This window comes from Trifolium pratense, linkage group LG2, assembly GCF_020283565.1.
Source record: "Trifolium pratense cultivar HEN17-A07 linkage group LG2, ARS_RC_1.1, whole genome shotgun sequence".
Classification (NCBI taxonomy): Eukaryota; Viridiplantae; Streptophyta; class Magnoliopsida; order Fabales; family Fabaceae; genus Trifolium; species Trifolium pratense.
The window spans coordinates 36,741,131-36,752,550 of NC_060060.1; the positions used below are offsets into that span (position 1 = coordinate 36,741,131).

At 34.0% G+C, this 11,420-nt stretch overlaps 1 protein-coding gene across 2 annotated transcripts; it reads left to right on the top strand.

The window, feature by feature from the left end:
* The first annotated feature begins 564 nt into the window (after positions 1-564).
* On the top strand, positions 565-10,463 carry LOC123908573 (bifunctional dethiobiotin synthetase/7,8-diamino-pelargonic acid aminotransferase, mitochondrial). Of its 2 annotated transcripts, none has more exons than XM_045959246.1 (14): positions 565-1,399; positions 2,604-2,774; positions 3,565-3,826; positions 4,073-4,147; positions 4,843-4,963; positions 6,172-6,320; positions 7,005-7,099; positions 7,456-7,571; positions 7,650-7,787; positions 8,191-8,324; positions 8,424-8,555; positions 9,171-9,305; positions 9,483-9,595; positions 10,070-10,463. In XM_045959246.1, exons 1-14 carry the CDS (start codon positions 762-764, stop codon positions 10,248-10,250), a joined length of 2,460 nt encoding a protein of 819 aa, XP_045815202.1. In that variant the 5' UTR covers positions 565-761; the 3' UTR covers positions 10,251-10,463. The 2 variants fall into 2 exon arrangements, with proteins under 2 accessions (XP_045815202.1, XP_045815201.1); XM_045959245.1 differs by having other exon boundaries at positions 566-1,399; positions 4,067-4,147.
* Positions 10,464-11,420: the final 957 nt, after the last annotated feature.

Here is an 11,420-nt window from a genome sequence, read left to right on the forward strand (position 1 = left end):
AGAGTCATGATCCCCTTAAACATGTGGTCAGAGGTTCAATTCCTGTCTCATTTCCTCGACCAAAATTAGTCATCATGGGTGAAAAATTTGTAGAAATATCATAAATAAAAAAATTTAACTAGTACACCATTGGAATAAATACGTGGCAGTGAGAAGTACATTGTTCATACGAAGTTGGTTTTGTTGTTTGTCAACTTACACTTTGACCTTCCGTATTTTCCGTTTAGTAAGAACTGATTAAACACTTGTTAGAATAAAAGTGCAACACCTAATCGTTCCGTTTGTGAGTTTTCGCATACGGTTAGTCGTACTAAATAGCGCTCTTAATTTATTTAAACATTTTCTTATTCTTTCCTTCTCTTAAACATGTGGTCAGAGGTTCAATTCATGTCTCATTTCCTCGACCAAAATTAGTCATCATGGGTGAAAAATTTGTAGAAATATCATAAATAAAAAAATTTAACTAGTACACCATTGGAATAAATACGTGGCAGTGAGAATTACACTGTTCATACGAAGTTGGTTTTTTTTGTTTGTCAACTTACACTCTGACCTTCCGTTTAGTAAGAAGTGATTAAACACATGTTATAATAAAAGTGCACCACCTAATATTTCAGTTGGTGAGTTTTCGCATACGGTTTAGTAAATCACCATGAATTGAACCTCCATTTCCCTTCCCTCCCCTCTTCAGCTATACTCTTCCCTCTGGTGCACCGTCCACAGTTCAGTAAATCACCACACCGAATCCCTTCCCCTCTGCCATGTATCGTTTCCCCACCATTATTCTCTCTCGCCACAGATTATACTCAACTACCTCCCAACCTCTCGAATTACCATTATCTCACCCTATCTACACCATTTGGGGCTCCAACACCGGCGTTGGCAAAACCCTAGTTTCCGCCGGTATAGCCGCCTCCTCTCTCCTTTCACCCCCTTCCTCCGTCAAATTCCACTACCTCAAACCTCTCCAAACCGGCTTCCCTTCCGATTCCGATTCTCGCTTCGTCTTCAACAAACTACTCCAGCTCCACAACCGCAATAACAACAACGCTCGCATTTCTCTTTCCGCTTCTAACCGCGTTCTTAATTTCTCTCCTGCCACAACGGTAAGGGAAAATGAGATCCAACATTTCGTTGGCGAAGAAAGTTTTATCTCATCGGAGTTGATATGCAAGACGTTGTACGCGTGGGAAGAGGCTGTGTCGCCGCATTTGGCTGCCGAGAGGGAAGGTTTTGTTGTGAAGGACTCGAAGTTGCTGGAAATGTTGCAGAAGTGTTTTAGTGAGGTGTCTGAAAGTGGTGTTGATAAGGAGAGGTCGGAAGTTCTGTGCGTTGTGGAGACTGCAGGTGGAGTTGCCAGTCCAGGTCCTTCTGGCTCACTTCAATGTGACTTGTATAGGTTTGTACTTTTAGTCTTTCAATTTTGTATAAATCATATGCGGATTCTGTTTTCATGGAAATTTTTTAGGACTATAACCCAATTTGGGTAAACAACTTAATTAAGCACTTGTAGCGTAAAAGCTTATCAATTTATTATTGCTTAAGCTATTTCTACTTCAAAAGATAAATTAAATAAAGTGGGATTCTTTTCATATAAGCTATTTTATTAAGCTATGTGGATAACTTGTACAAATAAGCTGAAAACAACTTATGGACATGTCATATGTTGTTTCCACGAGCTCTCTCAAATAGTCTCATAAATGTGTATGTGTGTTAGATATGGGCCATTAATGAGGATAGCAATAATAATGGGCCGTGTTAGTTAATCTTAGTAGGTAGTTTTACTATTAGCAGACAATTTTTATTGAAAATATCTGTCATGTAACTGCTGTTAGAATAGGAATTAATTAGTCCATGAACTTAGCTCAGTTGGCAGTGACATTGCATTATATATGCAGCGGACGCTCATCCCACTCATCCACCTTAAGGGTGGAATTTCTAGCCACTAGGCTACTTGACCAAAAAAAAAGGAATTAATCAATTAATTAGAAGAATGAGAACTGTCGCCTATAAATAGGAAAAGGGTCAGACAGAAGGGGATTATCAGAAAGTTATTAAGTGGTTGGTTAGTGGGAGAGACCCAACTCTCGAACATTTGGGAAGGGGAGAGGCCAAGCTCTCGAATCTTGGTGTATTTGTGTCTTGTTATCCAATACTATTTCCTATAATCATTGTATTGTGCAATCTGTTTCTCTTTAGTGCCGGTTTCTATCAGTATGTTAGTAGATAAACTCAAATAAGACAATCAAAACAGACCCTGTGTATCTAGGTGCCTCTAATTTAGTTGGATTTTCGCTTTTCAAGTGAAGTTCACAGTTAATTTTCAATAATCACACAGGTTGCTTGCCAGTTTATTTAAGCTTGATTTTCTTCTTGTAACAATTCATTTGCTGTTTGATCTATTTGATTGTTGTTAGAGTGTGATCAGATCATGGGAATTTCATGCTTATCTGCTAATATTTAGCCATTTTAGCAAAGGAAGTAAACATATTATATACGCATTATACCGCAATGATGGTAGAACAGTGGTGCATGTGGCATTGATTTACATTATGTTTTTCTTTTCCTTCTGTTTAATATCTTCCTTCTGCCATTTATATCAGGCCATTCCGTATACCTGCAATTCTTGTTGGAGATGGCCGACTAGGAGGTATTTCTGGAACAATATCGGCTTATGAGAGCTTGACACTTCGTGGTTATGATGTTGTTGCTATTATTTTTGAAGATCATGGCCTTTTAAATGAGGGTCCACTATTTTCTTATGTGCGAAACAAGTAAGCTTGATTGTACTTGTTAGTATTTTTCATTTCTGCTTGTAACATGGAATGCAAAATTATGCTTGTAATATGGGATACAAAATTCTGCTTACTCAAAGGATTACTTCGTAAAGCTTAAGAATTTGTAGTAAAAAGAAGTTTTGGTTAAGCAAAGCATTGGAATTAATTAATTAATATAGCATACAACAAACAAAACATTGTAATTTATTTCATTAAATAAGAAAGGGTTTGAGGGTTTATGCCAGATGTTTAGTCACCTTAAGCATGCTGAATGGTTTCAGCAGTTTTTGTTTTTAGTTACATTCATTTTTGGTAGGATTGAACAAGTTCCACTAAAGTCTTGGTTGGCAGTCTGCATAACCTGTAACGGCAATCTTGTTGGCATATACAACCAAGTAAATGAACCTTGCAATTGAATGGTGATAGAATATACTCTGAATCCTGCAGGTAAGCATGGGTCAGGCCCACCTTTCATTAGGATGTAGATACCATGTTGAAAAATAAAAGAAACAAACAGCATGTGATAAATCCATGTGTGTCAATGGCATAGCGATAGTGGAGAATATTATTATAATATATGTCATATATATTAAATACAAGACTTCACAATCACTGTAATTGCATGATAGTATAGAACAAAGAATCATCATTCATCCCATATTTACACGCATACTTCATAGCTGCATTTACGATTCAGCCAATCAGTTATGTTTTAATTTTTTACTTTTTTGCTGTTTTGCGATATGTTTACTCTTCATGCTTATGTATTACTGTTGCTTTCATCTAGGGTTCCTGTTTTAGTGCTTCCACCTGTTCCCAAAGATCCATCAAATGACCTAATGGAATGGTTTGAAGGTTCTCATTATGTATTTAATAATCTAAAGGAGATAATGCTATCTGCTTATTTTGAGAGAATTAAAAAGTTGCATGAAATGCCAAGCAAAGCAAGGGATATCATCTGGTGGCCTTTCACTCAACACAAACTAGTACCAGATGGAGGGGTCATGGTGATTGATTCACGCTGTGGTGAAAATTTTGCAGTCTTCAAGGTTTGTTTTGAGTGAAGTAGTTATCTATTTATCTATTTTAGTTTTTCTCTTTTCAATAATTTCTTAACATGTTGCAATACAAATCTCAGGGAACCGCACTATGTTGAGCTACTGCATTAGTGTTTACTTTGGAATTATATTCAGGATTTTTATAGATTACTTTATTCATGTTCTTTTTTTTTTTTTTCTTTCTTATATGCTGATACTTAGATGCAAAATCACATGATTTTTTTTTTAAAGGATCAGAAGACAGAAGTCATAACACCATTGTTTGATGCATGTGCTAGTTGGTGGACTCAAGGACCTGATGCTAAAATGCAGGTCATCTTCATTATTGTTTTTGAGTATTTAATTCTGATATTCAAAATATTAATGATTGTATTAACTGTTTGATTTAGATCCATATATACTAAAATATGCTATTCTTTAACTGTTGGATATGGGTTAACAAAAATTCTCCATTTTTTAGCTTTAAATGCTTAACGATTCAATTTAAATCAGGAGTAGGGCTGAAAATGAGTGGAGTCATGCTTGGTTAAGTTCGACTCAGTAAGAATCGTTCAGTTCGAAACTTAACATAAACATTTTTTTAAAAAAATTGAACTCGATTTGTTAAGCTTGTTAGCTTAAATCACATAAATCTAAAGTCAAAATAAAAGAAGTTTTCCACTCTAGCTTGATTCAGCTCATTAGCAATTTACTTTTAGTTTTTAGATAAATTGACAGTATAAAAAATATGAAGTAAATTATTTAAATACAATTCACTAGATCATTTTAAAAGATAAAATATATGATTTAGGCATAAAAGTTTTATATATAACGAGGATTGTATTAGGCAATTAGTAGCCAATGCAACAAACATTTTAACGGATCTCTATGGCATGTAGTGATACATTTTAATATAAGTTTATGTTGTATCAAATATTATAGATTGCATATTTAGTTGTGGATGCCCCTTTATGACAGAATCTCTGAAGTTTTCCTTTAATGCAATCTTTCCATTTAGGTGATTTCAGGCTGAGCTTGCTAGGGATATGGGATACACTGCTGCCAGATTTGGGCATGTTATGTTCCCTGAAAATATTCATGAGCCAGCCTTGAATTGTGCCGAGCTTTTGCTTCAAGGTGTGGGGAAAGGTTAGTTTTCTGTTTTATTACTTTCATATTTGAATCATTGAGTTTTTTATCTAATAGGACTTTACCTAATTTTCCCATCCAGCCATTCTTAATAGTTTTAATGTTTGATCTAAATTCTGATCTTAGGGCCGGCTATTTAATCTTTGAATGCTTTGGTTACAAATTTGTGTTTCAGTTCATTCCTAATTTCTACTGCTACATAATGATGTTATTGATATGTTACGTTGTGAGCAGTTTGCAGTTGGCAACTTTTCTCCATTTTTTAACCCTTCATCGCTCATAACTTTTGAAAATTTTGGACCATTGCATTACTATCCCTGTTTCTGAATATAAGACACTGTTAAAAAAATTCATTGTACCTTATTATAGAACTTCTTTCAAATTTTCGACTCCGTTAACTATTTTGTACCAAATTAGTTTACACCTATTTTTAACCATAAGTAAGCAACAAATACTAAGTAAATTTGAAAAAACTATATCAATTGCATAAAAAATTAATACTAATATCATTTTTTTTTAATTCCTATAATATATTAAACAAGGTTCTATATTTAGGGATCAAGGTGGTATTATTTACTGCCTCCAGTCTTATTCATAACCGAAAATTAAGTTATTTTTTGTCCAAAATATAGTACACTGTTAATTATTGAAATTCTCTTTGTGCACCTATTTTATTGTGAATTTTGTTTTATCTAAAAACTGTCTTTTCTATCAAGTGAATTTCATTTAATGAGAGCGAAAACTATTTTTAGAAAACAAAGTTAGCATTAAGTCCTTTGAACGTGCTTCGATGCATGTTGTGATTTAGAGTCTTTTGTTTTGCATAAATAGTACTAGAGTTGATAATAAATATAATTAATGATTCATTCCAAATTATAAAAGGGAACATAATGACTTCTAAATAATTGTGCCATTTCTATAGTTTGCTCAAGTTACGGCCATGCAAATTGTAATTGATGAGATGAATGGTTGATATAAAGTGAATACCAACAGTCTCTTTTCTCAAAAATTCGAAGTGCTAAAAATTGGTGATTGGCATGGCATTCTAATTTTAATGTTGTGGTTCATTAACTGGCAGCCGCCCTTGAAACCTAACGAGTGCCTCTGTCCCTGGTTCTTTGTATCATTTGCTCGGTGTATAATTGCTCAGTTTATGTAATTTTAATTTCAGTTTGATTTGATGTTTTACCATGCTAAAATTTGTGCAGGTTGGGGTTCTCGAGTATTTTTTTCAGACAATGGATCTACGGCAATTGAAATTGCTCTAAAGATGGCATTTCGTAAATTTTCGGTTGATCATGGACTTATTCTTGACTGTCACGAGGATGCTACAAATGAAAGATCGGCCGAGCTTATGGTTGGCACCTATGTTCCTTTATTTAGTCTTTTCTACTTCGTTGAATATAGGTCTATCCTCATCTGAGACTGGTATTTAATAAGCAATGCTGTAGTTTGTTTTACAAGTAAAAAAGAAGAGGGAAACTGGCATTTGGTGGTTCATATTAATAATTAAGCCCTTCTCATGCCTTCGGGGATCAAAGTAACAGTTTGAAAATAAAAGTTACTAAATTGTTTGTCTGGATCTGGACTCCGGAAATTTTCATTTTTTATTATTAAATTTCTATGCAATAATTTTGTTTAGGCTCTATCTCCTGATAGCTACATTTGGCTGAGGCCCAGATGGCTTCATATTGTTGTGAAGTTGTCTAGCCGTGGTTGTGTGGTGTATTGTTGTTTATCTTTTTATGTCATTTCTTTTGATTAGTTGTCTGGCTGCTTGCAAATACTATAATGGTTTAATTGCAAGGTTTCCATGTCTTTAGATCGAGGAAATAATGCTGTGTATTTTTCTGAGTTGACTTTTGTCTTTTTAATTGATGGCATACTGCAAGATTATCATGTCATTCACTTTCCATTTTCCAAGTAGTTATTTGTGTATTCTAACTATAATTCTTTAAACATATAGTATACATGAGATACAAAGCCATATAACCTTGTAAACTTTGTTGATGTTTGTGCTGCGTTGATTCAATTATTCCAGGTTCTTGCACTTCATAGATCTTATCATGGCGACACCTTAGGTGCTATGGAAGCACAGGCACCGTCATCTTATACAGGCTTTCTGCAGCAACCATGGTATGGACATTGTCTTGTACTGTATACTTGTGAAACAACATAAAAGATGTTGGAAATGAAAAAAATAGACATAAGCGGTTTTGATTTGTAAACTTCTGTTTAGCTCAAGTGAGATTGGTAGTTTATATATTTTATTTTAAAATATACAGTTAGTTTTGCATGCTTCATGCTTCACGTCTATGTATTTTAAAATCTTGTCCTATATTATATTTTGTTTGTGATTCCTTATATTAATATTAATTATCATTTCTTGGAGCATATTTTCTTTATATTTCCAGATTACTGTTCGGGAATGGATTCTAGTTTTCTAAACCTAGTCAATACTCATGTAACCTTTCTAAGGTTCAATTTCACAGGTACACCGGAAGAGGTCTCTTCCTGAGTCCTCCTTCTGTCTCTATGTACAACAATAAATGGAGCATTTCCATTCCTGAAGAATTTCAGTGGGAAAATAAGAAACTAGAAAATATCAGTAAGTTCAAATCAACTTTAAATTTTTGGCTGGTTACTGTTTAGAATACCATAATTTTATCTGCTGACGCTTTCACAGCCTTTGCTTCATGTGCTGAAATATTTCACAGGTGCAGAGATAATTCTGAGCTTGCTCCAGTTTATTCATCTTACATATCAAAAGTACTATCTGGATTTAGAGGGTCGAGCAAGATTGCAGCATTGATTATGGAACCAGGCAAGATATTTTATCTGACTCCCTTTTGCAGATTATACCGTGTCATTTTAGTTTTACTATCTCCTCATGTACCCTAATAATATTTCAATCCTGTATGTTATTAGTCCAGTGCTTGAAGCTGAAGAAAAATTTGCCCACTTAAACTCACTTCATTGTAAAGACTTCTTTTGTAAACTATGCCCACATTTCCACCCTTTCCTTTGTGAATGTGAATGAAATACTGCATTTGGGTGGTTCTATCTAGGTCTTCCGTGCAGGAAAATTGTCCTTGTTTTTTTCTTTCTTTCTTGGTTTCTATAACATGTCTTCTTTCTGAAGTTGTTTCAGCAACCTTATATTCTAATTTAATTTAACTGCACCTTTTCCTGAGATTGATCATCTAGTCTTCTGAGCTGTTTTGTAGTCATACAAGGTTCTGGTGGAATGCATATGGTGGATCCACTTTTTCAGCGCATACTTGTTAATGAGTGTCGAAATAGAAAAATTCCAGTTATTTTTGACGAGGTTTTTACTGGTTTTTGGCGTTTGGGAGTAGAGGTGATTTCCCTTATTGACTTCTCTCTTTTCTAATTTACATAAAAACAGTATTTTATTTTCTTCATTTATTTGATTAGGATTGTATATTTCTTCTCTCAGACTGCGGTGGATCTAATCCACTGCGAACCTGACATAGCATGCTATGGGAAGCTGATGACTGGTGGGATGATTCCTTTGGCTGCCACCATAGCAACAGATGCTGTATTTGATTCATTTATTGGAGACTCAAAGGTATATTAACTATTTTTTTGGATTCTCTACATTCAAAAATCCTACATTCGCCTACGTTTAGTTTATTTTCAAGGTCAATTTTGTCATTATAACCTACCATACTATCTCTCTCCATTCTCTCTCCTATCATTTTTGCACTAAATGTAAGTGAAAGTAGGATTTTTGAATGTAGAGAATTCAAATCCTAGAAACTGCTGTTGGTTTCATCTGCTTCTGCCGGTTGCTTTGATGAAACTATTTTGTTAATCTCCGACTTTTTTACTTGTTCAGCAACCTATATAGGCTATTCGGTGTCAGGAAATGATTGGGTTGCTTATTCTCTGTTGTGGATTTTCTGATTGCAGTTATACTAATACAACAATGTTAAAAATAATGCCTAAGATTATGCTGCACTATTTCTCATGACAGAATTTGATTTTCTTTTAACACAAATATTTTTGCACAATAATTTTTTTTGAATTGTAGTAGAAAGAGGGTGAAGCCAATCATGATTGTTCTACTCTTTTTAGTTTCAACTGTATTTGGATATTTGATTTACCATTTTGGACATACTTGTATTTTGTGTTATTCAAAGCAAATGGCATAATAAAGTGATTATCCTCTTGTCCTGGTTAGCTCAAGGCCCTTTTGCACGGACATTCGTATTCTGCACATGCTATGGGCTGCATGGCCGCTGTAAAATCAATCCAATGGTTTAAAGACCCTTTTTCCAACCCTAACATCACTTCAGAAGGAAGATTACTCAGGGAGGTATGAATATGATTCCTTTATTTTTTGTCATTATTTTACATACAATTACAGGATCTAACATAATTATCGTTGGGAACTTTCATACTCAATTTTATGGTGCCACCTCAGTAGAGTCTTCCATTTTTCAATACTATATAACAATATTCATTTGATATAATTTTTTATGTGCATTTTCAGTTGTGGGATGATAAAATGGTTCACAAGATTTCATCACACTCTGCAGTTGAAAGAGTAGTTGTGTTAGGAACACTGTTTGCTTTGGAATTAAAAGCAGAAGGCGATAATGCTGGGTATTATTCTTTTATGGCCGTAGTCCCTTTCTCCTCCTCTTTGTTAATTTTTGGCACCTAATATTCTGAAGTTCCATTGTTTGGTAGCTTGATCAACATTCTATATAAGTGTCATGTTGAGTTCAGTAGAAACTTTTAAATTATTAACTTCAAAAACATTAAGGACTGGTTGCAAATGATATTTTTATTCAAATATTTGATACCTTAAGTGTATATACTGCTTTTCTTGGGGAAAAAGGGTTACCCATGCCAACAGTGAAAGGGTACTGCTCTTCTCCCCCGATTTGCTCGTAAATCCCCCCACCACCAGAAGGTATCTTCCGGTACTGTAATTTTTACCGGAAGATATCTTCTAGTAGTGTATTTTTCTGTGTCAGCATTGCAGGGGAAGAGCAATCACCATATTGAAAAAGTAGTGTAGTTCATTTCACCCTTGAAGAGGTTTTCATCTGAATTATTACTTGTTTTGTACAGGTATGCATCATTGTATGCAAGGCCTCTTCTTCAGAAACTCCGGGAAGATGGTGTGTACATGAGGCCTCTCGGTAATGTTATTTATCTCTTGTGTGGACCTTGCACATCTCCAGAAATTTGCAATCAATTGCTCGTCAAACTTTATGAGAGGCTTGAAGAATTTGATGGATGCAGTAATTGAGAATTCTGTGGGTTACTTGATGAAAAAGTGTAACATGTCTACTGTTGGTCGTAGGCTTGTAGCTTAGGTTTTTGGGTGGAAGATGTGCTAATTTATATATATTTTTTTTTACTCGTGTGAGTCTTAAACTTATTATTAGTAATAATTTGTATATATATTTTTGAACTAAAATAGTTTTAATGCTTCTAATTAATCTGAACTAATGTATAATTAGATTGCTTTTAAACAATTTATAATTAGGTTCCTAAACTTTTAAATAATTTATTTATTTATTATATTTTAAAAGTTTAGACATCTGATTAACAAAAAAAATAGTCAAGAGATCTAACTTCAAATCATTGATAAGTTTAAGGATTTAATTATAATTTTTTTCAACTCAGGAACCTGTGAAAAAATTCTCAAATTTGGTGATATCTTTCTAGAGTAGTTACTTCTGTTTTTATGCATAATCACGAGTTTTTACTAATTTTGAATGCTTGCAAGTAGCAAGGGAACGACGGCAACAAAGGACAATGAAACTTAAGATGCCTAAACCAAAAACAAATTATACTATGATAGTAATGTTTGAAGATTTTTTTTAGTAGTGGAGGAGGTTGCATTAGGGTCAAGTGGTGATTGTGATTCCAATGGTACTAACTTACAAAACTTTTTTTTCTTTTCTTTTTCCCTCAAGTTGTTGATTGAAATGTTGTTAGAAACTTTGGTCGTCTTATGTTTCACAATCTTGTTCAAGTGGGCATACTCACATTTTGTCAGCTGCGTTCATCCATAGCTTTCAAACACCATCAAATGGCCAATGATGTCTAAAATAATTCTTTTCCTCAACCTCTCAACAATAAATATTCATCGCCACCCCCACCTCCATCATATTAGGATTAATACTTAATTTAATAAGATTAATTTTTGTACTGTATTCATTCTAGATCCAACTTATTCTATATGTAATCTTGCAGCTGCACATGATCTTTTTTTTTTTGAATGGGTGACAACTGACATGTGCCAACATGCAATTGAAAATTTGAAATATTTTATGAGTGACCATTTATTAACTAATTATATTATGCTCTCACTCTCACCTGTATTAGATGTAACCTTTTATTATTTAACTAAATTAAAAGCACTATTTTAGTACCTACCTTCGATATATCATTTTTTTATAAAATAATGTTC